The 26,047-nt window shown below is 35.5% G+C and overlaps 5 protein-coding genes across 5 annotated transcripts; 1 reads left to right on the top strand and 4 right to left on the bottom strand.

Annotated features, from left to right (window-relative positions):
• Positions 1-3,124: 3,124 nt before the first annotated feature.
• Positions 3,125-5,712, bottom strand: LOC18023514 (prolyl-tRNA editing protein ProX). Its single transcript, XM_006406195.2, has 12 exons — positions 5,557-5,712; positions 5,204-5,263; positions 5,059-5,112; positions 4,914-4,974; positions 4,691-4,767; positions 4,426-4,475; positions 4,245-4,327; positions 4,054-4,124; positions 3,820-3,970; positions 3,604-3,731; positions 3,447-3,521; positions 3,125-3,353 (listed from the first exon to the last, which is right to left on the bottom strand). The coding sequence occupies exons 1-12, from the start codon at positions 5,593-5,595 to the stop codon at positions 3,282-3,284; spliced, it is 921 nt and encodes a 306-aa protein (XP_006406258.1). The 5' UTR covers positions 5,596-5,712; the 3' UTR covers positions 3,125-3,281.
• A 2,180-nt stretch (positions 5,713-7,892) lies between these two features.
• On the bottom strand, positions 7,893-8,612 carry LOC18023513 (protein DMP2). The gene has a single exon (XM_006406194.2). It carries the CDS (start codon positions 8,546-8,548, stop codon positions 7,991-7,993), a length of 558 nt encoding a protein of 185 aa, XP_006406257.1. The 5' UTR covers positions 8,549-8,612; the 3' UTR covers positions 7,893-7,990.
• Positions 8,613-12,776: 4,164 nt separating this feature from the next.
• On the top strand, positions 12,777-14,555 carry LOC18023844 (UDP-glycosyltransferase 84A2). Its single transcript, XM_006406193.2, has one exon. It carries the CDS (start codon positions 12,818-12,820, stop codon positions 14,372-14,374), a length of 1,557 nt encoding a protein of 518 aa, XP_006406256.1. The 5' UTR covers positions 12,777-12,817; the 3' UTR covers positions 14,375-14,555.
• Positions 14,556-20,195: 5,640 nt separating this feature from the next.
• Positions 20,196-21,142, bottom strand: LOC112089005. Its single transcript, XM_024159817.1, has one exon. It carries the CDS (start codon positions 20,860-20,862, stop codon positions 20,440-20,442), a length of 423 nt encoding a protein of 140 aa, XP_024015585.1. The 5' UTR covers positions 20,863-21,142; the 3' UTR covers positions 20,196-20,439.
• A 698-nt stretch (positions 21,143-21,840) lies between these two features.
• LOC18023842 (protein ABCI12, chloroplastic) lies at positions 21,841-24,455 on the bottom strand. The gene is made up of 7 exons (XM_006406191.2): positions 24,007-24,455; positions 23,305-23,421; positions 22,795-23,031; positions 22,545-22,709; positions 22,373-22,448; positions 22,197-22,261; positions 21,841-22,052 (listed from the first exon to the last, which is right to left on the bottom strand). Exons 1-7 carry the CDS (start codon positions 24,364-24,366, stop codon positions 21,900-21,902), a joined length of 1,173 nt encoding a protein of 390 aa, XP_006406254.1. The 5' UTR covers positions 24,367-24,455; the 3' UTR covers positions 21,841-21,899.
• Between the last annotated feature and the right edge of the window lie 1,592 nt (positions 24,456-26,047).

The following is a 26,047-nucleotide window of genomic DNA, read 5'->3' as shown; positions in this document are numbered from 1 at the left end:
GTAACCTCTCTGTTTTTACTGCTTCAAAGAAAAAAATAGCTACAAAAGATCAAGACTTTTAGAATTTTTTTAACAAAAAATACAAACTTTTCATGAGACAAAATGAGACTATAAGATCAGATAAATGAAGAGATGAGATTTTAAAAGTATTTATGAAGAGAAGACATGAGCTCAACTGCTCCAAATTTGGTGGAGAAAATGATGATTCACTCAATTCTGTTGAGCGTCTAGTTACTAAAATGTCAAACAATACAAACCTGCTACAAGAAAAGAAGAGCAAGAAACCAAAACCTCACCAGTTCATCAACCTTCTCCAGAGAATTCTCCCAAGTAGGTTAAACAGAAAACTGACAAAAGAAGGTTATATTCTATACAACCAGACTTCTATGAAACTGTAGGTGTACTTTAGTACACTATGTGTATATAAATTATGTTTAAACAGGCTATTAGTTGACTTTATCAAACAATTTACCAACCGTGGGACCAAAATAGCTTCCACTTAGTTGGAATGATCTTGCCACGCAAACCATAATCAAAATTGTTTAGTTTAATATAAAAAAAGCATACTACATCCAAACTTCCAAGAAGCAGATAGAGACAGTATAAATTAGAAAACTTGATGCGACTAATGAAACTTGAACTTGAGTTCCTGATTAAGAAGATCAGTAAATTAATCATTCATCATAAGTACCAGTAAATGACCTGAAAATCAAATTAAACACAAAATTATCTCAAATGTCACTTGTTATTAACATAGTGTACTAAAGTACTATCTTAAAATCCTAGAGACGAAGAGACCGAGGAATACTATGATCATGATGGAAATTCTTCTCAGAGCAGCCAAAGGAGGCATAGGCGTGAAAGGGAAGACAGAGGACAACAACAGCAACAACAACAACATGACAACTTTGAAGGTTTTAAGCTCAAAATTCCACCATTCCATGGAAAAAATATCCAGATGCATGTTGGGAGTGGAAAAAAAATATAGAACTTGTCTTCAATTGCCAACACTATACGGAGATCAACAGAGTGTGTTGCAGCTAGAGGCGGACCCACGTTGAAGCATAGGGGTTCATATCATACCCCTTAAATTTAAATATTCTTAGTTTTGGTAAGGATGTTAAAAAGTTCTACAGCTTATTTGGTTCATCAAGCCATACTTGACACCCTTAACCTGAGTTCGAATGCTGAGATAAGAAGTGTTTTTATTTTCTTTTAATATCTGCACCCCCAAAAATGTAATCCTGGGTCCACCACTGGTTGCAGCCACAGAGTTTTATGATTACGCACTATGTTGGTGGGATCAACAGGTGACTTCTAGAAGACGCAATGGAGAGTATCCAGTGGAAACTTGGATAGAGATGAAGGCTATTATGAGGAAACGGTTTGTTCCAAGTCATCACCATCAAGAACGACATAACAGACTAAGGAGACTCACTGAGGGAAATAGGAGTGTAGAAGATTACTTCCAGGAGATGGAGACTCTCATGATACGAGCTGATATATCTAAAGACAGAGAAACAACCATGGCGAGATTCATGGGCGGGTTGAACAGAGACGTTCAAGACAGACTTGAGATGCAGTACTATGTTGATTTAGAAGAGATGCACCACAAAGCTCTTATGATCGAGCAACAACTCAAGAGGAGGGGTTCCACTAAGCCATCTTATGGAGTTGGAGTTTCTAACACTAAGCCGAGTTACCAAGCAGAAGAGAAACAAGTTGTTAAGCCAAAACTGGAGCCAAATCAGTACACTGCAAGTTAAGATGCAAAGGGCAAGGCTGTGGCTTCTTCTTCAAAAGCTCAAAATGTAAGATGTTTCAAATGTCAAGGGAAAGGACATTATGCCAATGAATGTCTTAACCAGAAAATCATGATTCTCTTGGAAAATAGAGATATCGAATCAGAAGTTGAAGAAGTTCCAGATTCAGAATCATCTTTAGAAAAATATGTGGAGATCCCCGTTCAGGGAAAGCTGTTGGTAGCAAGAAGATCACTAAGTGTACAACCTAAACCTGAGGAGCAGCAGCAGAAAGAGAACTTGTTTCACACTAGATGTCATATCCAAGGCAAAGTTTACAGCCTCATTATTGATGGAGGGAGTTGTGCAAATGTGGCGAGTGTTACCATGGTAAAAAAGCTTGGAATGGAAGTGAAGAAGCACCCAAAGCCTTACAAACTTCAGTGGCTCAATGATAGAGGTGAGATGTAAGTGAACAGCCAAGTGACGATTCTTATAACCATTGGCAAGTATGAGGATGAAATCATTTGTGATATGCTACCAATGGATGCTAGTCATATTCTACTTGGGAGACCATGGTAGTATGATCGGAGGGTGACCCATAATGGTTTTACAAATCGTTACTCATTTGAGTCAAAGACAAGAAGGTCACACTAGCTCCAATGACGTCATAAGAACTCTATGAAGATCAGGTGATACTTGAGCAGACGAAAGGAGCAAATACTGTGAATGACTCCCTAAACACTTTCCACTCAAAAGAAAAAGAGTCTGAGAAAAAAACAAGAAAAAGCCTTTGAAAGCAAACTTGTGAGGTAAACTAAATTCTCTTGCGAGACCTGGTGAGGTTAAAAGAACTATGTTTGCTTATAGAGAAACAACCACCCCTCTGATCTGTCTTGGTTTGTAATATCCAAGAGATCAACCGGAATATCAAAGGTCTTTCCGTAATATTTGTGTGACTATTCAATCCACCACCTTGTTCTTTAAGGCATATCCATTTTTTACCAATTTCTAGTGTTCGATTCTTGGGAGAATCATATCATATCAGTTAGGATTGGTTAGGATGTTTTAGTTAATGAATTATTGTGTTTTCATTTATGAATTAGGTTTTAGTAATTGACTCTACTCTAACAATGTTTTCCTTTTTTTTGCAGTACCCTGATTTAAGTTGCCTATATAAAGGAAGACATTTTCTAAGAATTAACCTTAATCTGATACTAGGGTTAAGAGAAAAGCCTAGTCAAAATCTTCTATTTAATTCTTAGGTGACATAAGGTTGATATCAATCAACCATAACATATTGTAACACAAATTCAAGTTTTCAAAACTCAATGATTTGGTGATATTTTTTAGTTAGCTTTGAATTGGATCCAAAACTCAAATTAAATCAAATGACAACTCATATTACCAATCAAAGTCATAATATTTTTTTTCGGTCAAACTAAATCTGTTGTGCAACGAAGAAAATAGAGAATGCGTAAACCGGTATTTTTTTCTCTTCTCAAATATCTCCCGTTCAGCATGCAAACCGAACCTCTCTTACAGTCGCTTTGGTTGGTAACATTTACCGGCTTGAAAACCTTCCGTGTACGCTGTGTTTTTGTACATAATCTGCAATTTCCCAAACAAAACCAACATTGGTACAAACGGTTTACTCTAAACCAATGCAAACCATGTATATCTGTATTAAGTAATGCTACTCACAGCGAGGTGTGTTAACTCAGAGGCAAGGCGTTTTCTCTGTGTTTCTGTCAAAGCCTCCACACTCTTTCCCTTCCCCTGTAAATGTAACCGGTTCAAGAGTTTATCCCAAACTATTACGAAATCGGTTTAATTTTGAGTTTGTGATTTGTGTTTTTACCTCGGACAAAAACAGAGCTGATGTTTTGTCCAAAATCTCCTCCACGAATTTCTCGGGGTTCTTGAAAGCTAATGGAGCTGAATTCTCAGCGACATTCTTGAACTTACAGGCTGATTTGCTCGGTTTGGCTGCACCGGTGGAGATAAGCAGAGTTATATAAACTATTCCGATTATCGTACGGGACATGATATTGGAGGAAATGGTTTAAAACCATACCTGAAGTAACAGGCTTAGTCTCTCCTGACTCATTCTTTGGAGGGGTTTGTAGACAAGCTGTTTTATTAGGAAGCTCGGGAACAACAACTGAATTAAACGGAACATAAACAGCTAGATCTGGAGGCTGGTCTTTACCAACCACCGGGTTAACCTGTAAAAGCAAAATCATAGTTTCAAAACCTGATAAAGGAACCTGGAACAAGAGTTCTCAAGTTAATGGTTTAGAACACTTGCCTCGAGGTCAATGTATACGGGATCTCTCCCAATCGATCGGAGAAACTTGTCCAGACCCGATGTGTTAAGAGCTGGAAATCATAGGGACCAAATGAATCAGTGTACAAGCTAAAATCTGTAATAAATTAAAACCACTAACCGAGAAAGAAGTCAAAGGGTGGAAAACTGACGAAACCATTTAAGAAACTTACAGATTGAGACGTCGTTAGACAATGGGTGGAAGATGCAGCGTGTTGGGTTCTTGAGATTTTTGTCTAGCAAGAGAGATACATCTCTTTTACAAAGAAAGCTTAGAAATGTCAATCAACGGTAATAATTTAAAATTTAAACTGAAACGGAACATATATGAACGAATATTTAAGCGGATGATACCTTGCTGATTCATTTACAACGGCAAATGGGGTAACACATCCAAGGGACACCTTGAGGAAAAAGGAAAGTAGCACTTTGTAATTGTTCCATTAGATATAAATCATGAAATTAAGGTACATCACGCGGGTTTGTTGTCAACAAACTTATCACCATGGACAAATAAATCATCTTAAGCATTCTCTTCAATTGTCAAGAAAACAATCACTACCATGATCTCGATTGCTACAGAACGATAAAGCAAATGAAGGAGACAATGAAATAATACCTGCAATAGCTCACCAAGTGCTTCTTCAGGAGCCATTCTTATTCCTCCTTTTCCAAGACCAAGTCTCTGAGATAAAACTGTTGGGATTAGAAGTCACAGGAAACACCCATTAACATCAAAAAAAAAAAAAAAAAAACAAGAAACATTCCGATTTCATAAGCCTAGTGACTTCGATACATGGAAATGTAATGTCGATATCCACAAAACGAAAAAAAGGTGTTACCTTTCATGTCAACTTTTGTATCTACCATAGCTGAAACGATGTAATATCGATGTTTCTTGTCCTACAAAAATCCAAAGCATATTTTCACTTCCAAATGGGTTTCTAGTGGATAATGAGGTTAATGGTGTATCACTTTGAAGATTACCTTCAAGAAGAGATTCTTACATAGTGCCCCCTCGCTACTACTTACATACTTAGCCTGAATAAGATTTACAAATCCATCTATTAACATTCTACACTAGTTCATCAATTATTTATAAAATCTGCAAAATTGTTTTGGTTATATTCACCTGTGCTTCGACTGTTAGAACAGGAGGATGCTCATACTTGGAATAATCAATCTCAAGTTCCTGAAAAGATCGAGAAGATTAATAGTTAGATTGAAATTCTCAACTATCAATTACACACACAAAGCGTGTAACACTAAAGAAAATTGGATTAAACTTGATACAAACAATACGATTCTTCACCAAAGAACCAAAAATCCGATTTAATCTAAACAACAGTTGGGAAATTCGTGTTCAAGAGTATTCTGCTCATCAATCCATTAATGCCGAACTAAGTAAAGATAATATAAACCGAATCAAGTATAAACAGAAGTAATTTCGTCCGTAATTGAGTTTAAGATGAAGATGACATAAACCTGAAGACGATTAAGCAGCTGATCTTTGGAGAAACCCATTGGAGAGTAATCAAGTAACAAATCAAAGAATTCGGACTGAGACAGAGCAAAGGAGCTTGAAGATAAATTGTTGAAAACAGGAAGTAGGTTTTCCAGATTTTGTCGTATTCTTTCTTCTCGTTGGATTGAACAAACCTTAATCCTTCTGACTCAATTAGAGGGTCTCTAGTTGTTAAGGACCCGATTGGTTATTTGACCACAAAGATTTCCTATATATTACGAATCGCTCCCCAATTTTACGAAATCTACATTTTGACCCTTTGATAAATAAATTTCAGTATCAGCAGCTTGATTCGAGCCATTTTACACCCAAAATACGATTTTGAGTTAATCAGCCTAAAAGTTACACTCCCTCAGGTATAGATGAAAGTCAGAACAAAGCATGTGCATGGCCAATTGGCCATGTCAGTCCTCTAATTTATGTTTTAGATTTGATTGAGCTAGTGTAATCACAAATGGTTTTACTTTTATGGTTATATTGTTAGTAAGCATGGGCGTTCAGTTTGAACCGAATAAACCAAACCGACCGAACCGAGATTTTCAGATTTGATTCGGTTTTGAAGCTATAAACTGATCAGCACATTTCAAATTCCCTCTAGCTGAGCTTTTTTAATTTTCGTTGTTCCCAAATAATCAAAGTTGGTCCATTAAATTCAGAAAACTGAGTAAATAAAATCTTAAGAGTTTTGTATATTCAAGGTAATCTGACCCCAAACTGCTCTTAATAACCTTGAAGCCCTCTCTCCTCAGACAACAAAAAAAAAAGAAAACTTATTGTTTTTTCGATCGTGTTATGTAATTATTGATACTAACTTAACTTTTGTAAGACCGAAACAGTTAAAAAGGTATTTCTGCAACACACTAGCTTTTAAGTTCACGACATCCATGTTTTAAACTTTTGATCTAGTAATTGATTTGATCATCATATCCTTAAAGTTTATAGAAAATAAAAAGAAAAAAAAGATTGGAGATCATCTAAAGGAAAGCAAGACTTCTTATGAGATTTGTCTTCTTATCATCCAGAATTGTTTCCTGCCTAGCTACTTTCTTTCAATATATATAAGGATATTTAGAAGGGTGCATGCCTTTTAATTCCTAGATATCTATGTTAATTGAATATTGCTTATTCATCTTAAAACAGAAGCACACTTAGTACTTGCTTCCAAACGCTCCTAATTTTTTTTAAGTGTTTAAAAATAATTTTAAAAATTATTTATATTTAATTTCGAAAATTAGTTATTAATTTAAATATTTTTAGAGTTCCTTAAATATAAGTAATTTAGATTTGATTTGATTTGATTAAAAATAATAAATCAGATATTAATTTAGATTTGATTTAAAGATTCTAATTTAAATAATTTCTATACTATTAAATATTTTTATCAAAAATATCTAGAATTTTTGAAAAAAAAAATCTCATATGAAAAATAATGGTCATATTTGAAATATAAAATATTTATAATGATGTAAATGATATGATATTTATGTTGTTTATATAATATATTTACGATTATAATTTATTTACAAATTAATAATAAAATAATAGGTAAAATTCAAATGTATAATTTAAATATTAAAAATATATTTTTAAAAATTTATAGAACTAAAAGTATATATAAAAAATCGGGTTAAAAATATTTTGGTAACTAATATCACTAATTTTGAATTATACATGTATATCGAAAATATATTTTTCATACAAAATCAAAACATAAAAAATTAAAAATTATTGCATACACTATAATGTGGTTTGAAAAATCAGTTGTACACTCTCATCGTTGATTAAATTTTAGAAAACTATAATACTAAATAATATTGTTAATACATCTCAAACTTTAACAAATATATATATTATACGGTAATATGAACGGAAAAATTAAAATTATGTTTTTATAATAGTTCATTTTTAATTAATATTAGCGGACGGGTTAAAATTATTTTTATAATATAATTAATTTTAATACTATAAAAATATATCTAAACATAAAAATCAATATTTTCGCTTATTAAAAAATATATTTATAAAAAAAATTATATGTAAACTCAAAAAAATACAAATTATATTACAAAATTTGTTAAACCATAAAAACTATTCTCGTGCGGATGCACGGGGTTAGAATCTAGTTAATATATAAAAGAAAAAGATTCACGCAGGAAGATATTTTATTACTTTGATTTTATCAACAAACATTTGGAAAAAATCTTTAAGAAACAAAGAAAATATTATTATCAGCAATTCAGCACTCACCAGCATATATAATAAATCACAAGAAAAGAAGAAAAAATATATTATAGTGACCATTCATGCATAACTTACATAACCTTAATATTTGTTATTTCATGAATAATCACATGCCGTTTCATTTTATTATGCACATATAGAGTGGAAATCGTATCATTTCTCTATCTCGGACGCATTGTCCTCATTGTTCTCCGAGGGATTCCCAATTCCATGACGTCTACTAGGGAACACCGTGAAAACAACGCCGGAGATAACTCCGATCACCGGAGGCAAAACCATAAGAAAAATCTTCCCAGTGGAACCAAAGCCAGGATAGAAACAGTTAACAGTATTAGCATCCAACAAAGAAATAACACTGAAAACGATAAGAGAGAAGAAAGCGTGAACGAAATCTCCAACTCTAAGCCGATACGAAGACAAATCCTTTGAAGACGAATCTGGCCAGAGACCCTTCACGGTGGCCACTCCATAGTGAACGTAACCGTCCCTTGTTCGGTAGCTATCGGTGAAGCAAGTGAAGCAGCAAGAGAAGGCGCATATAGCGATGAGAGCTCCGGTTAAGTATTTGTTGATTAGGAGGCAATGACCATTGTTGGTCAAGACAGGGTTTAAGAACTGGAACAAGAAGACGGTTCCTGTCGGGAGGAGCCTTATGAGGTCTCCTACGCCTGAATATGTCCGGTCTCTTATGGCTTTGAATGTTGTCGACATTTTGATATTCTTCTCGGTATATTAGGTTTTTAGTTGTTGGTTATTGTTGAATATCAGAATATGTTTTGATGGAAAGTAATTTTGTGTCGCGAATATTTATAGGGTGAGGAGGGAGATTGCTTCTACGTAAAAATGGGTTTGGTGTTGCTTATACTCTTTTCAAAAGTTAGGGGGGCTTTGATTATAATTAATTTTTTGCTTTTGGGGTTTGCTTTTGTTGCCTTTTTTAGTATTTTTCGGCCAATACTAAGAAACGTGGCTTTGAGGACTAGATTCGTTATAGTCCTCTTTGTATTAAGAGTGTCCCGGTTAGATGCATAAGATGTGAAGTCATATTATTGCTCCATTCCATTTGATGTCACACATATCGTCATAGGACGTCGTCGAAGGATATATCATATATGAGTCCTAAACGTATCGAGTGTGTGTATGGTAATAACCGGAAAAATAAATTCGGTTTTAGACCGGAACACACATATATATATATATATATATATATATATATATATATATATATATATATTAATTTTATTTAATATATTAGGTTATATATATATCCAAATCTGTCGGAAATCGATTAGATATGTAATAAATATAACTTAAAGATATTAGTTACTCTCCCTATAAGAAAATATTATTTATACTATATTAATCAATTCTTATTTAGTTTATTTTTCTTAGAAGATTTATTCTATTATCTATTTATCTAAAATCTTCCGTACTGGAGAGTAATAAAAATCATTTATAATAACAAATTACATATGGTCTGTAAACACCTGGTGTTGATCAAGAGCAGAAGCTATAAACAAGCACACAGAGGAGATTTCAGAAAACCTTGAGGACGAGCTCGGTTCTTGAGGAGATCGTTGAGGATCGATTTCAAGAAAGAAAAAAAGGATTGAGAGTTCTCCAAGGCTTAGCATAAGAGATATAACTATGATTAGCTCTTTTTTGTTTTTTTCTTGATTTATCAAAACTATGATTAAAGAATAAAGATTCTATGATAAGCTTATTTAGACTAAATAAAAGACTCAAAAACCCAATTACAAAATAAAATGAAAGAAAAGGAAAAACAGTTAAAGGCCCCAACACAAAATAATTTGTCGAACACGTAAGCCCAAAAGGTGTTTGACGCAACACCCCTAAAGAAAAGGACCGATGCGCTACATCAACTGGTTAGCTATATGTCAAGCATAGTCTATGTGGACTACTCTTTTTCTAATTTGTCTTGAAAACAATAATTAACAGAGAATAATGATGATATTGACATGTAGTCTATTGATCATCGACATGAAGAATGGAATTCTAGTAATTAAACTATTTTCCTTCAAAAGGTAAATAGGCTGAATGAAAAAGTCCAACAACTATGAACAAAGAAAAAAAAATAGTTCAATTGAAACTTCCGAAGAAAAACTATGCAAAATACAACAAAATTTAGTAGACAAAGGATGAAAGAATAATCTTGTGTAAATAGTGGATAATCCAATCTTGTTTATTTATATTTTTAGTGGCAAGAAATAGCCTTATGTGGTTATACCCTTTTGTAATATCATCGGTGCAATTAAAAACAATGAACAAAAACAATTTATATAACTAAAGTTTTCTACATTAACTTATTTGTATAGACAATACCCTTGTTTGTTTAGATCAATCCTGTCTAATACATTTTATTTTGTAACTACATTTAAATTATGTACCTCGCTAAAGATTCGGACTTGTGTCTTGTGATCGTAACTAGTCATGGACTCATGGAACTGTACTACATCTCCGTGAGCATCTAAGAAAATGAAAACTCCCAAATATGAAAAAACATAGTACCCATGACTGATGGTTGTTCGCTCGTGTCGGATTATTAACCTAACGATGTCCAATGATTGATCATGACAGGCCAATTTTTCTTATTTTGTTTATGAAGGAAATTTTTTATTAAATATTTGGAAAAAAAAAATTAGCTTTTTAAAGTGCTAATATGAGAGATTCATTCACATGTAGCAACTAGCAAGTGTTCAGAACTCTGCTACGAAACGGCTTAAAAGGAGTGCTAATTGGAGCAGAAGCATGTGACTTGTGAGTGGAAAAAAGTAACCAAAACGAAAGAGAAAACTACGCAAGTTTGTGGCAAACACAGTGAGTTCCACCCTACACAGCCTGTTTTGATATCTTTGGCTTAATTCCAACGATGTCGTTTTGTCTCCAGACTCAATATTCGATTTCCCTTCGTGTAATCCGCAGTGCAAATGCTAAGAGAACTTATATAGTATTGTACTCCACTCGTATCGGTATTTTTCTGTAACAAATACTCATATGGGTCTCTGTACATTTAGGTTTTGATTTTATATATATTGGTTGATTTTCCGAAGACAACTCCCAGTTTATATTCTATTCAAAGTGACCGTCCGTACGCTCTATAAGGAAATTGAGTTTCTTTTCCAAGATGTGAACACAACTTGATCAAGGTTCACTTAATAATATATTTATATCCTGACGCATAAATTTTCATAGTAGACTCTATCGACGTAACTGTAAGTAATATATTCTTCAATGAATTGTATGCTAAATGTTGTAAAAAGAAATGTATGCTAAATAATATTTCTGTGGTTAAATAATAGAAATATGGTATTACCGTGAAATATATGGTCAAAGTAAAGTATTATTATTATAATCTTGCTAAATGAAAGTGTTAAAACTTAAAAGCAACAATTATTTGTCCTTTGTTTTCACTTTTTTGCTCAGTTTGAGTTTTCAACTGTTTCACACTATTAATTCTTCTGTCATCTTCGGATCTTCCACACCCATATATATACAAAAGATCACAATTACAACTTGTAAAAGAAAACTACATGCATGTGACAGTAAAAGGCTCCTGAAGCAAAACAAAACCATTTATAGCTTTATGGTTTGTAGGAACTACTTGATTCTGACCACTTATTATCTAACCAACGTAATAATAACACGTAACATTTTTAGTCTCCGAGATTTTTATGATTCCACCAACAAAAAAATAAAATAAAGTAGAGGTATTTAATTTCGCCACGACGTTTCTTACTTTATTCTTTGATAATAATGTCCATAAACAGAATTCTTGTCCAAAAAATATCTCACATTCGTCAACTAGGGTCAATCTCACTTTCACCGATTCCGAAAGTAGGTATTTTGGATGTTGTTAGACTTGAATTTGAACACGATACTCTCTATTTTGGTGAATGGTGGTTCTATGCTTTATTCACGATTGTTTCTCAGATCAGACAATGTACTCTTAATTTACCGAAAACATATAACTTTTGTTGATGTTGGAAGAAAGTGCCATTATACTACGATGCCAAAAAAGAAAGGAAAAGAAAAACATATTAGTAGTCAAGTTTATAATTTATTACAGTGTATTAACCGTCTTCTTTAGATTTATTATCTTCGATTCAGTTGGTAGTTGATACTTGGTACAGTGTGTTTAAATTCACGCCTGATAATTTTATCATTGTATAAGAGTTTCAAGTTTGTTACCATTTCAGTTTAACCAGTAATATACATTATTTCTATTGGCAAAATTGAGGCAATTACTTTTATTTCTATATAAGTCGATCGTTTTAGTCGCAAAACTGAAAAAAAGTTTAAAATACAAGCCGTATGTTTTGGGTGAAATCGCAAATGTGGTTATGGACAACAAAGAATATGGTTGAGTGATTTATATATATATAAAAACTTGTTTTTGGTCGCAAACGAAGAATTAACTCATTCAAAGTGTTCAATATCTCATATGACTATATGAGGCACATCATTTGGATTAAAAATTTAACACTGCATCTAACATTACATCTCATCGGAAATATTGCAAATTTCAGATGCAGTGGATACCTAGTTTCTTGTTGAATTTTGTCGTGGTAGGATGAAGCTTGAATCTTTGTATGTGTGGTCATACATTCTCTAACAAAAAACAAATCATCGAATATTCCTTAAAACCACATGGAAAACAGAGGTAATGTATGGCCTATATATTTCTTTGGCTTATAACAAATAAAAAATATAGTATTTTCAGTTATGTTTCAAAATGTAAATAAACGGAAAATTAACGACGAGTGAGGAAGCTATCCACGACACCCACCAAACCAAATTACCTTTTACTAGCTTTTCATGCATTTAAATAAAATTGAATTAACAGTGGCCAAAAAGCGACGGTAGAAACTGAGATCTCCTTAATTATTCACCGCTTTTCTTACAGCAATTATCACCCTTTTGTCTTGTATTTAACCAACTCTCTCTCTTCTATCTTTCAACATGTCACATACTTCACCAAAAAAAAAAAAAAAACAGAGCAATTTTTTTCTGTTAAAGATGGAACTATCATCTTCTCCTTTACCTCCTCATGTGATGCTCGTATCGTTCCCAGGGCAAGGCCACGTTAATCCACTTCTTCGACTAGGCAAGCTCTTAGCTTCAAAGGGTTTACTCATCACTTTCGTCACCACAGAGTCATGGGGCAAAAAGATGCGAACCGCCAACAAAATCCAAGACCGTGTCCTCAAACCGATCGGTAAAGGTTACCTCCGGTTCGATTTCTTCGACGACGGTCTCCCCGAGGACGACGACGAGAGCAGAACCAACTTCACGATCCTCCGACCACAGCTCGAGCTGGTCGGTCAACGAGAGATCAAAAACCTCGTGAAACGTTACGAAGAAGTGACGAAACAGCCCGTGACGTGTCTCATCAATAACCCTTTCGTCTCTTGGGTCTGCGACGTGGCGGAAGATCTTCAAATCCCTTGTGCTGTTCTCTGGGTCCAGTCTTGCGCCTGTTTAGCCTCTTATTACTATTACCACAACAAACTAGTTGATTTCCCGACCAAAAAAGATCCTGAGATCGATGTCCAAATCCCTTGCATGCCTCTCTTGAAGCACGACGAGATCCCTTCTTTCATTCACCCTTTATCTCCTTACTCCGCTTTGCGAGAAGTGATCATAGATCAGATCAAACGGCTTCACAAGCCTTTCGCTGTTTTCGTCGACACTGTCTACTCCTTGGAGCAAGATATCATCGACCACATGTCTAGTCTCTCTCTTCCAGGCGCTATCACACCGCTTGGACCGCTTTACAAAATGGCCAAAACGCTAACTTGTGATGACATCAAAGGAGATATGTCTGAGACAACGGATCATTGCATGGAGTGGTTAGACTCACAGCCTGTTGCCTCCGTTGTTTACATCTCATTCGGGACGGTAGCTTACGTTAAGCAAGAACAGATAGAGGAGATCGCTTACGGCGTGTTAAACGCTGACGTTTCGTTCTTGTGGGTGATTAGGCAACAAGAATTGGGTATAAACAAAGAGAGACATGTTTTGCCAGAGGAAGTCAAAGGGAAAGGGAAAATAGTGGAATGGTGTTCGCAAGAGAAAGTCTTGGCTCATCCTTCGGTGGTTTGTTTTGTGACTCATTGTGGATGGAACTCGACGATGGAAGCTTTGTCTTCAGGAGTCCCTACGGTTTGTCTTCCTCAGTGGGGAGATCAAGTCACCGACGCGGTTTACTTGATTGACGTTTTCAAGACGGGAGTGAGACTCAGCCGTGGAGAGACGGAGGAGAGGGTGGTGCCGAGGGAGGAAGTGGCGGAGAGGCTGAGAGAAGTTACGAAAGGAGAGAAAGCGAAGGAGCTGAAGAAGAACGCTTTGAAATGGAAGGAGGAGGCGGAAGCGGCGGTGGCTCGCGGTGGCTCGTCGGATCGGAATCTTGAGGAGTTTGTGGAGAAGTTGGGTGTGAAACCTGTGGCGAAACAAAACGGAAGTCATCATTATTATCCAAAGGGAAGTTTTCAAGAACTTCTTTTGGAGAAGTCATAAATGTATTTTGTTTTTAAGTTTTTGATTATTTGTTTCTGCAAGTCTTTAATTGTGTTTGGATGTATGCCCCACGTCGTTTCTGTTTTGTTTCTTGTTTTGTATGGGTCTAGGTAGACTCATTATCCTTCTTGAAGAATGTTAGATCACGCATTATTATGATTAATTAGTTTGTTATGCTAAATCTGGAAGGAAGCTTATATTAAATTTATGTCTCACTTTTGTTATATATGCTGTGGTATTATTTGTACCATGCAAAAGAAGGAAAAAAAGATCTTATAGTCGGCACTAATAGAGTAATATCCAATTAGCCGACATAAAAAAAGATCTAGTAAGCAAAGTTAAGAATTGAGCATACCAAAAAAAAAAAAAAAGTTAAGAATTGAGTACAAACATTTGTTTATAAATAATCGGATTGGAGACAGCCGTAAAATTGAAATATAAAGTACGAACATTGATAATGCAAAAATAAACAAATACTATGAATTGGTTTTGCTCATTCTATATTTTTACTTCCGCAATCATAATTTTGATTTTCGCCCTGGGCATTCGGATAGTCGGTTCGGTTTCGGGTAGGAACCGAATGGTTCCGGGTAGGAACCAAATGATTTCGGATATAGATGAAGAAAATCCGAAGTGGTACCGAATAAATTTCAGTTCGGTTTCGGCTCAGTACCTTCGATTCCGGTTTGGTTCGGATATGAAATACTAGAAACCAATAAAAACCGAAATGTATCAGTTCTTAAATTAATCGGATATTTTTGTACCCGAAATCCATTTTTGTACCCGAAATGTACAAAGTAACCAAAACTGATAAAAAATACCGAAATCTGCAAACAAATAAGAGCTTATCATGAACGGCTTAAGCATAATTCACAAAATACATTAAATTGTTTTCAATGGTTTAAGCGTGTTCCAAACTAGTCAATAACAAAAGAACATAAACGATAAAGATAGATGAACTAAACCCTAAGCTATAGCGTGCTCCAACGTCCATTCCCGAGCTCTTCCATCAAACCCCGACTTGTCTTCCTTGTACATCCTCGCTTTCTCTTCATCGTAGTACTCCCCTTCACCCAGTAATATCAGGTCCTCTCAATTGTCACCATCTCATTGTAACACTTATGCGCACGAGGGGAGTTAGTTCCAGAGAGAACAAGAGTTGAATTGTAAAAGATGACAAGGAATTGAAGTAACTTGTCCACTGCCTCCCAATCTTCTTCCATAGGCGGGCCAATCCTCTTTGTCCCATCAACTTTTTCCTTGAAGTAGTCGTTGTACAACTTGTCCTCAGCCTGCATCTTGTCAAAAGCCACCTTGAAATCCATCGCTCTATTCAACATCAAATATGTTGAATTCCACCTTGTTTTGCAATCCAGAGACAGACTCCCTCTCGTCATCTTCCCCGTATCAACACGAAGCTCGAATGACATCAGTCTTGGTGTAGACGACCTCACAAACTGTACACCATTCCGAATGGCAGCAATGTTCTTGTCCACAACGTGCAGCCCATCCTTCACAACCAGATTAAGAATGTGAGTAGCACATCTTAAATGTAAATACTCACCATCGAGAACTAGTGCATCATCTCTGACATATCTGAACTCGTCCTTAAACAAACTCATAGCACTTGAGTTTGCTGTTGCATTGTCAATCGTTATGGAGAAGATCTTCTTGATGTCCCACTCAGCTAAGCAGTCTAGCAGAACAGTAGCTATAGTCGACCCTTTGTGGTCACTAATGTGTTTGAAACCAATGATGAATTTTTTCCACTGCCAGTTGTTGTCGATGAAGTGTGCAGTTATCACCATATAACTAGCCATCGTTGTTGGAGCCGTCCATATATCAGTCGTCAAGGAGAACCGCTGCTTATTGGCCGCAAGTGCTTTCTTCAGAAGTGCTTTCTTCCTCACATACATCTCCACTATGTCTCGAGTCGCTGTTCTCCGAGAGTGTGGCTTGGGCAATTTGACTGTAGCACAGAAATGTCTCCATGCCAGGCTGTCTATAAAAGACAGAGGCAACTCAGATAGAACGACCATTTCGTTTGAAGCTTGCCTAATCACCGCATCAGACACCTTACACAGCTTTAAACCGTCTCCAGTCTCAGCATCCAGTTGTTGTTGATCATCCGGTTGCTTTGCTGCTACATACGCAAGATGCTGCTTGCAGAATCTTAGATGCTTGATCAGATTAGAGGTGCCCGATGTAGTTGCACACGCCATTTCCTTCCCACAGTAGTGACAGTTGCACTTGTCAAAGTCATCCTTCGATCTTGTGTAATGGTTCCACATATCAGATCTTGTCCTCTTCCTTCCTTTCTTATTCCCCGAAGCTTTTTGTTTCCCTTTATTAGCAGACGTAGGAGTAGGAGTCTCAACTTCGTCCTCGGTAACTTCAAGGTCATCTTCAAACACTGGTTCTTCATTAACGTTCGGTGAACCTTGATTAGAAGCCATCTGCATCATATTAGCAAGACCAAACCCATCAGAAGTCATAATATAATGTATTGATACAACACAAGCAATCAAAACTCACAAACAATCTAAGCCGAGTACTAACAGAAGCATTCAAATGACAAAAGGAGTTATCCCTAATCATTTTCTTACTAAACCCACAAACTCAAATAAGTAAAACCCAGATCGAGATATAACCCTAATTCGTTGTAAGAATGAATAAACAAGTAGGAAATGATGTCTATTTCTATTTTAAACAAAGAGAAACAGTTAGCCCCAAATCAATTTCATATATGAACAGTAAACCCTAAATAAAAAAAACTAATTAAAGACACTCTAGAGACTCGATTTATGTATACCTCTTAGTGGAAATGAAAAATCAAAGAAGAAATTAGCTCTATTGAAACGTTTAAGTCCGAAACCCCAAATCGAAAATTTTCAGCAAACCCATTCAAACACTAAACTCAAATGAAATCGAAAATGAGAAAGAGATGGAAGACGAACATACCTCTGACTGAACTTTTGATGTAGCAGACGGTGGAGCCGGCGAGGAAACGCGACGGCTTTTGAAACTTGCGGATTCCAGTTTTTCTGTCTAATTAAGGATTAGGGTTATATATGTGTTAAGAATGAGAAAATTAGTCAGTTTGGTCGAGAGAGAGATTGTGTCTGCGAGAATTAGGGTTATAACTGCACTCTTTTTTTTTATTCGTTTTTTTCGTTTCTGGGCCAACATTTTACAAGCCCAGTCCAACATATTTTTTTAGTGTATGGGCCATAATTTTGTTTTACAAACCCACCAACTACAACCAACAATTTTCGGGTCTTCGATTCGGTACTTCGGGTTTCGGATATTACCCGGAACCGAACCGAGATCCATGGATCTCAATCACAGGATCTGATGGGTATTTTTGCAGGAACCGAAACCGAACCAAACCGGTAATTTCGGGTTGGTTTCGGTTCTTTAGTTCCGGTTTTTATGGCCAGGGCGAATTTTGATCCTCAGAGAAGTCAGAATCTCAGTTAACCAGATCCAGGATAGTCAGTGTGCATCCTCATCGTCTCGAATCTTTCGATGTTAACAACGCATGATAGTAGACAAACAGAAACACGTGTCCGTAACTATCTGCATGGGGTTAAAGTAGAGTTACGTATACTATTTTGTTTTATATAAAGTCATATAACGCGTGGTAATTACAATGTTAATTTTGTCTAACCAAATAATCATTTTCTGTACAGATAATTGTAAAAAAATCACATCTACCAGTAGATTATAAAAATTGTGACACGTACGTAAAATATTAAATAAATTGAAGTTCACGTAGCTTTTTGAAACTTGCAAAAAAATGATTCGGCATTTATTCACCAAACAGATTATAATCCAAAATTTTACCACCGACTATTTTTTTTGGATGAATGGTACTGTCCATTAACAAACTCATTCAATTTTCAAATAAAGCTAAAACATACTTCCTCCAAATTTATGATTTATTTAGTTTTCGTTTTAAAGTTATGCACACAAATTAAAAAAATATTAATTGTATTAGTTTTTCAATATAAAAACATCATTAATTATTTATTTAAATACAATTCAACCAATAATAAAACAAACTGTATAATAAAAATAATTTTAAAAAATAAAATTTTAATAAATGTTACATTGAAAACTGAAAACGACAACTAATTTAAAACAAAAAAATTCTCTAAAACGATAATTAATAAAAAACGGAAGAAATATATAATAGTATCATCTTTGACTAACCAAATATGAGTGGTTAGATCATTATGCGCTTATAAGAAATAGATCTCTGATATAAACCAAGAAAACAACTGATAGTCTGATTCATAAGTAAGAACCACTAATTCACCACCATTTGGTTAGTTTTCCTTGTTTCTAGAGAAGAGAGAGCTCTTAATTCCAAACCCTATTAGTAATAAATTTACTGTTGTTACACAGTATTGGACTACCATTATCTATCGATATGTGCGCTACATTAATAGTCGAATCATTACATTGTTCATTCGTTACAAGGTCAGAGAAATGTGTCCCCCTTTAAGCTATTCATATGATAATAGCTAGTGTTGTTGTGCATTTAGTACTGTCTCGAATATTGCCTCAAAAAGAAATTAATCTACTGGCACACCAAACGGTCCAAATGGAAGTCATAATGAATTAATGAGAGAGATATCCAAGAGGAGATGTGGTGGTAAGTAAGATGTGTGGCACCCAAAATATGTGGTAGGTAGGCAAAAATTTTCGATTTTTAGAATAATACATCTAAAACTTAAAACAAAATCGTGGTGGTTTGTTATTAAAAAAAAAATCGTTATGTGTAAGAAGACGTGTGGCGAAAAAAATGTGGTAGGTTGGTAAAAATTACTTCATGGTCGATTTCTTTTTAGAATTACGTGCTTCGACCAACAACTCACGTCATTTATTGGTACACGAAAAAAAAGAAAAAGATTATAGATTCAAGTTGTTAAAAAAGAAGAAGACTATGCTGTTATTGGTTTATGAATTGTGATATTTAAAGAAAATCTATAATTATTGATATAATGATTTTAAAATTCATTATTATTTAAAATTTTGGTTTTTACCTATTCTATAATTTTATTATCGTCATGTGTTGTTGAAATATGACTTTTTACAATTTTATTATAAAAAAAAAGACAACCTCAAAAATTGGAAAATCGCAAACCAAAAAAATTGTAACCAACATGAGAGCTCTCTCATTCCCCCCACCCACCCACCCACCATATATTATCGGCTAGATTGGTAGAGTGGTATTTTTTTCAAATCTGAATTAAACCGTTTTAGTAACTTTATAAGATAATGGTATAATGAAGTACGATGGCGGGCTGATAGTTTGGTTCGTAACCCGACAAGACCAAGGCTAAAGGAGTTGTATTTTTAAAAATTTACAATGTCTTGATCAAAGATTCAAAGTTGTGAAAACAGTTTTTTTTTTCTTTGAATATAATCTAACAGTAGATTACAAAAAAACCTTTAGAAGATAATATGAAGATTTTAACTTGAATTGAATTCTACATAGCTAAAAGGTTTCTGCCGATTTTTATGCATAATAAGGGGAACGAACACAATAATGCCTTTTTTTTCATAAAATTACACCAAACAAATAGAAACTAACTTCCCATTTTCGGGGTAGTGATTTTCCTCCGACAAGTTTATTTCTTAATTTGATAATTTCCAAATGTCTCAACAAAAATGTCAGTCCGCTCCTCTGGGCAAAATCGAATTTTTCTGTAATATTCAAAATCTTTACCTACTATTTGACAGTTTGGGTACATCTATAAACTAATTAATTGTTTGACCTGTATTTCTTAATTAATTAACGATTGGACCCCAAAGAATTTAATTTTAAAAATCTCCTCACATTACACGAAGAACTGAAAAAGTCAGATAATATTTAACATTAATTTCTAAATCTGACCCCGTATTTTTATACGACCTTTAACATCCGCCCCTTTCTAAACAAAACAGTCAAAGGAAGGACAGATTTAATAAACAGTAACGGAGACGATCCCGAGAATTATGTATGAACCGTTAAATAGCTGACGATTCCGTCAAGTTTCCCGCTTTTTCTTGATTTTTCAAAATTCCAGCCGGAGAAGTCGCCGGAGATCCTGAGACGCCGAATCATCCACGGAAACAACAACGACATGGCTTTTCGCATTCCTCCTCGAGAAAGAAGGCAAAGGCAGCGAGCTCGGCGCCGGAGAATCAACGAAAATCGAAGACCCGGCGTAAACATCGTCGGCGTAGACTTCCGTTGGATTCTTCCCGGAAGATCTCCGAGCCTTGATGTTCGAGATCGAATCGAAAGACTCCCCTCTTCTCCGAACGACATCCTTTGCTGTCGTTTTAAACTCATCGGAGCCGAATCGTCTCCTATGGTCAGGTCGGAGAGGCGGTCTCCGGTGAAAATGATTCCTCCGAGGGTGAAAAATTGTCGCCGGAGAATCTCTCATCCGGTCAATTAAACAGTTTTGAGGCCGGATGATTTCAGTGCCCATCGTTAAATGCCTAAAAAAGGAAGAAGGAATCTTCGGGGCCAGAAAAAAGAAAAAAGAAAAAGAAATGGTGGTGGTGGTGGGGAAGAACAGAGAGGAAGAAGAAGAAGAAAAGGGTAAGATGGTCCTTTTCTTCGATTCCTGCTCTGGTGTTTTTGTAATGAAATTAGTTTAACTGTAAGGAAAATCTAATTCGTGAGTTTTTGTTTGTGTCTGTAATAAAGATTTGGAATAAATAGAAGAAGAAAGAAAATAATTGACAAAAATGGTGGGGAGAGGGAGAAAAATTGTTGGCTTCTCTGTCTGACCTTCGTTTCCTCGTAACGACGTATTTGGAAACCTCGAAAGCATACAATCTTGCCAAACTTTTTTTTTTGTTTTCAATATTCTATTTTTTTCTTTCTTTTTTTGTTGTTGTTTAATTTAGTTTTGTTTGTCTGTCCATTTTTCGTTTTACAAATTGGATTTACCAAAATGCCTCAAATAGGGCTAAGTATTCTGGTGTTAGTTCGGTTGGTGTTTCAGATTTTTCGAATTGGGAAAATTAATCTCACATAAATTTTGGTTCTGTTTTTTTTTTCTTAAAAAAAATGGTTTTCTACAAAAGAACCATGGATAAAATTTGCAAGTTAACCCTTCACCTTGGAAAAGGTTAAAATCTCTGATTCATTAGCAAAATGGTAATGTATGGCTAGGAATGAAATTGAGATCTTGTGTTCAAATCCCTGATTCATTATTTTGTTTACATTTGGATTGATGTGAATGGTTAACCTACAAATTTTATCCACGTGAAAAAAAACAGTTTAGGAAAGGTTCAGGTTCTGTCTGATTTTGAATATAAAACAAAAATTAATACTTCAGGCCAAGCCAGAGGTTCTGAAGAAAAGGAGGAATATTGTTTTCAGTTACCTACTTAGCATGTATGAGATTTGATACTTCCCTATAATTGTTGATTTATCTCAAGATATAGAGAAAGTGTTATACTAGATGTTTAATGTGTTAAAGAAAGACTAAGATGGAAACAATCAGTTAATATAATATTAGACAAATAAGTATTCGGACAAGATGGCGGTTGAGATTACACCGATTAGACACAAGACAGATGCAAAATCTGCGAACTTATTTGATGAGCCCGAGAAGAAGTAGATCTTGTGGTTACTGCTATCACCTCTGAAGCCTCTAACAATCATAGCCTGCACATATATTAATAGACAATACATAAAGTTCTTTAACAGAGTTCCTCTCGGATTTTCTCTTCACCACATAAGAAACAAAAAAAAAAAAAATCTTGGACAAAGCTGATCAATGAGAAAAAGGTAACAGAAAATCTATATGACCTGCGATATTTGCTCGGCATGGCGAAATATATTCTTGAATATCCGGCGTACGAATGAAGCGAAAACTACAAAAAAAAACAGTCACTTGTATGTACGCTGAGTTCTGAATAGACTGATAAAATCATCAAACCAATTTCAGTTTCAGGATAAGAGAGAAGAGAAACTTAGAATCTTACTATCAAGTGTCTCCAGAACAGTAAGCTGCTTCCAGTTTACTCTTCGGGATACAATTCCCAGTGCAACACTTCGAACCTACAATGTAACATGTGCACAACATACCTTTATGTAATTAGGCCAATGCGAAGCCGGTAGATGTATATAGAAAGAAAAAAGTGAAAAAGTCTTCACCTCATCGAACACCAAATTAATGAATCTCAGTGAAAGCAGGAGTGTGAGGATAATTTCACTGACTGGAACACCGATATATGTCAACGGGAACAAGAACCAACGCAGAGCTAGCGCAAGTTGCTCTGGTGTTGTGGTTGCAAGGCAAATACTAGCACTTTGGAAGATCTGTGACAACAAAAAACCAAACGTTCCATTAAGTGATCTAACAAAAGAAAGAAAAGAGGAAACCGAGGGAAGAATAGCGACTTACAATAAAGGTTAAGCATGCAGCTGTGCTTCCAACAGACAAACCTTTCCTTGTGAACTGCAAAGGTCCAAGCTTCAGCAACATGTACGAGTAACCGCTCAAAGACATGGGAAGATCAGGCAAGCTTGTGATTGCAGATGGTGGGGTTCTTGATTGAAGCATTGGTGGTGCACCATCTGAACCTAACCCCAAGGTTATGAAGAGGATTCCCGCAAGGAGTGACACTCTCCCCAGTTGATCCTTACATGAAAAAGTTAAGAAACTAAGTAAGATCATAAGACAGAAACCAGGGCAAGCAGAGAGAAGAGAGCCTTGTAATTACAAGAAGTCGGTAACACATTGTATATATCAACTCAAGAACTACACATGACAATATTACAAGTTACATTCACCACATCTATTCATAGCCACATTTTAATCCTCAAAAGCCAAAAGCGAAATGGAGATTCAGAGAAAATCTCAGTTGTATAGAGTAATAAATAAACAGAATAGTGACAGAGCTAAATAACTCACCATCCACACTTGTCTTGGAAGAACACAGATTGACAAAAGCGCTGTACATACAACAAGTCCTAAACGCACAACTATATTTGCTCTTGCAGGAAGAAGTACTAGAGTTAATAGCCATACCTGCAATTATGCAAATACCAAATTCAGCATAGCAAAGGAAACATCAAGCTTTATATATATATATATATACCAAACCTGTCTTTTTAAGAGGTTCAGAAGAAAAGGAGGAATATTGTTTTACAGTAAGGTTTGCACAGTCCTCGAACCAAACACCATATTTTAAAAACAAGAACTCTAATAACACATATCTATGAACGGTTCTGACAAATCCATAGTTGCTTCACAAAAACCTCAAAAACCAATGAATAAAAACCTAGTGTTTTTTCGTTTCAACAAGCACCGTCATTGCAGACAGTAGATGCAAGCTCACTTCATGAGAAGATTCGGTGCCCCTAAAATACTTTCCTAGTGCCAGTAGACTTTTATAAACGCATTTCTTCATCAGAAACTAAATGAAGTTGACTGAACCAACGAGCTATACTCGGGCTAATTAGATTTAGAGAAAAGCTTGAATCTTGATCTAAAAACCGATTAACAGACACCAAATTGCTACGAAAGCCACACATATTAAAACTCATCGTGCAACGTTTGATTTCTCACAAAACTCGGTAAAAAAATTTGACCAAAAACCAAAATTTAGTTTACCAATTTGATCCTTGGATCCACCGAATGCAAAAAAGTTACAGGGGACGATATGAACTGTCCAATTGGACTTCCTGTCGCGCTCGAAATCAATCTGAAGACATTTTCAGCTCCGAGTCCTGGAATAGGTAACCGGTTAACGAAATTCCCGGTTTTTCCTCCATCTCCGTCGACTGTTGCTCTAACCCGGAAAACCCTTTTCGCGGCGAGACAAGCCGGAGTCTCATTTAGCCGGAGCGGAAACAGAAGCCTAGGCCTAGGGCGTGCAAATTTCCCTCCGAGAATCGGAGCTGTGAGCTGACGAATTGGATGATTAGGGATTAAGGTCACGGAGAGAGAAAGCGTTGGAATTGCAAGATTCATGAGGGCATTCAATTTCAGATTGAATCAGACATATGCCCTAGAGATTTTGCCTGGCGGGAAATTCTCTACTTGGTGGAGACTGTGCTACTATTTGCTGGTTCTGTGTGACGTTTAGTTACATAACTTAGGTTCTTGTAATAATTAACGGCCGATACCAAAATTACAAACCAGATTTGGATTGCGGTTCTTGTTCTGGAAGAAGGCGTCAAATAAAATTTAGCGAAAATTCCTCAAACTAACCTTTAACGTTAATGTTGACAAACTTAGCCTAACATTTCAAAAGTTGGTGTTATACAATTTTATCCAAATAATCAATATTATTACCTGATTGCCATTGTAATTTAAAAAAAAACTTCAAATTATATACATACGTATATACATATACATATATATACACAAATATTTCCCTAATTCTAAAATTAGAAATTACAAAACAAAAAAAAACTGTAAACCCTAATCCGGCGGCGACGATATAGGCGATTCGGCGACGTTATAGGCGATTTAGGGTTTTCGGCGGCGAAGAAGGCGATTTCGGCGGCGACGAAAGGTTTTTCGGCCACTCATCTGGTAAGTGTTTCACATCTGGGTTCATTTCTCGTCTCGAACAAGTTTTTGTCTTGGGTTTTCGGGGTTATGTCGAAAACTGTCTACGCCTTTAGTCGCGACGGTTGTGTTTGGGTGTCAACGGTGGTTTCGCGCTAACGGCGGAAGAGAAACCATCTGTTCACATGATTTTACTCAGAAATTGTAACCCTTTTCTTATTTTTTTCAGGGAAGTATTATTATCGGTGATTTCCGTCTTTGGAGAACGGTTTCCAGAGACCCTACACGATTTCCGGCGAGTAATTTCTGGTCGGAGTGGTTCGGTTCTAATTTGTTTTTGGTAGACTTTTCAGTAGTTGTTGCATTTGGTCGATTTGTATATGTGAGGTAGATTTGTTTTCTATGTGAGGTAGATTTGTTTTCGTTTCATTGTCTTGTTTGAATAATCAAAGTATTGTTGGTAGAGTTATTGTTGAGATTGTATTGGTAGATTTATGTATTGTTGGTTGATTTATTCCATGTGTGGTAGACTTTTGGTCGTATTTGGTAGAGTTATATACTATAGTTGCTCCCGGGTTTGGTAGATTTTATATTATAGTTGCTTTCGAGTTTGGTAGACTTGTTCATGGTAGATTTGTTTTCATATGTGGTGAGTAATTTGTGTTTGTAATGATTGTGGGTTTAAAATTGCGTTTGGTAGACTTACGAATTCTATATTTGCGTTCTCTCTTTGTGTGTGGTAGATTTATGTATTTATTTGGTAGATTTGTGTTGTATATTTTTTTTTCTTTTATTTGTGGTAGATTTGTGTTCGTTTTGGTAGATTTGTTAATGTTTTGTGGTAGGTATTCTATAGTTGTTGTCGAGTTTGGTAGACATGTGTTTGTTCATGGTAGATTTGTTTTGATGTGTGGTAGATTTGTAAGATTTTAATGTTTTTATTTGTTTGCAGACATGGCTTCAGCTAGCGGCTCAAAGGATTATCCCCAAAGATTGTACCCGGAAGGCCAATCTCCTTTGCTGAAGAAGAGTTGTCATCATAACTGCAAGCTTCATGAGTTCATCATGATGATCAGGGATCACCTTGGGGATGAAATTTACAACGACATCATGAATAATTCTCAAGTTGGCGTGCTAC

The sequence above is a fragment of the Eutrema salsugineum genome, unplaced genomic scaffold (genome assembly GCF_000478725.1).
Source record: "Eutrema salsugineum unplaced genomic scaffold, Eutsalg1_0 scaffold_13, whole genome shotgun sequence".
Taxonomy (NCBI): Eukaryota; Viridiplantae; Streptophyta; class Magnoliopsida; order Brassicales; family Brassicaceae; genus Eutrema; species Eutrema salsugineum.
Note: the sequence above shows the minus strand (reverse complement) of the source record. Positions and strands in the feature narration are given on the sequence as shown.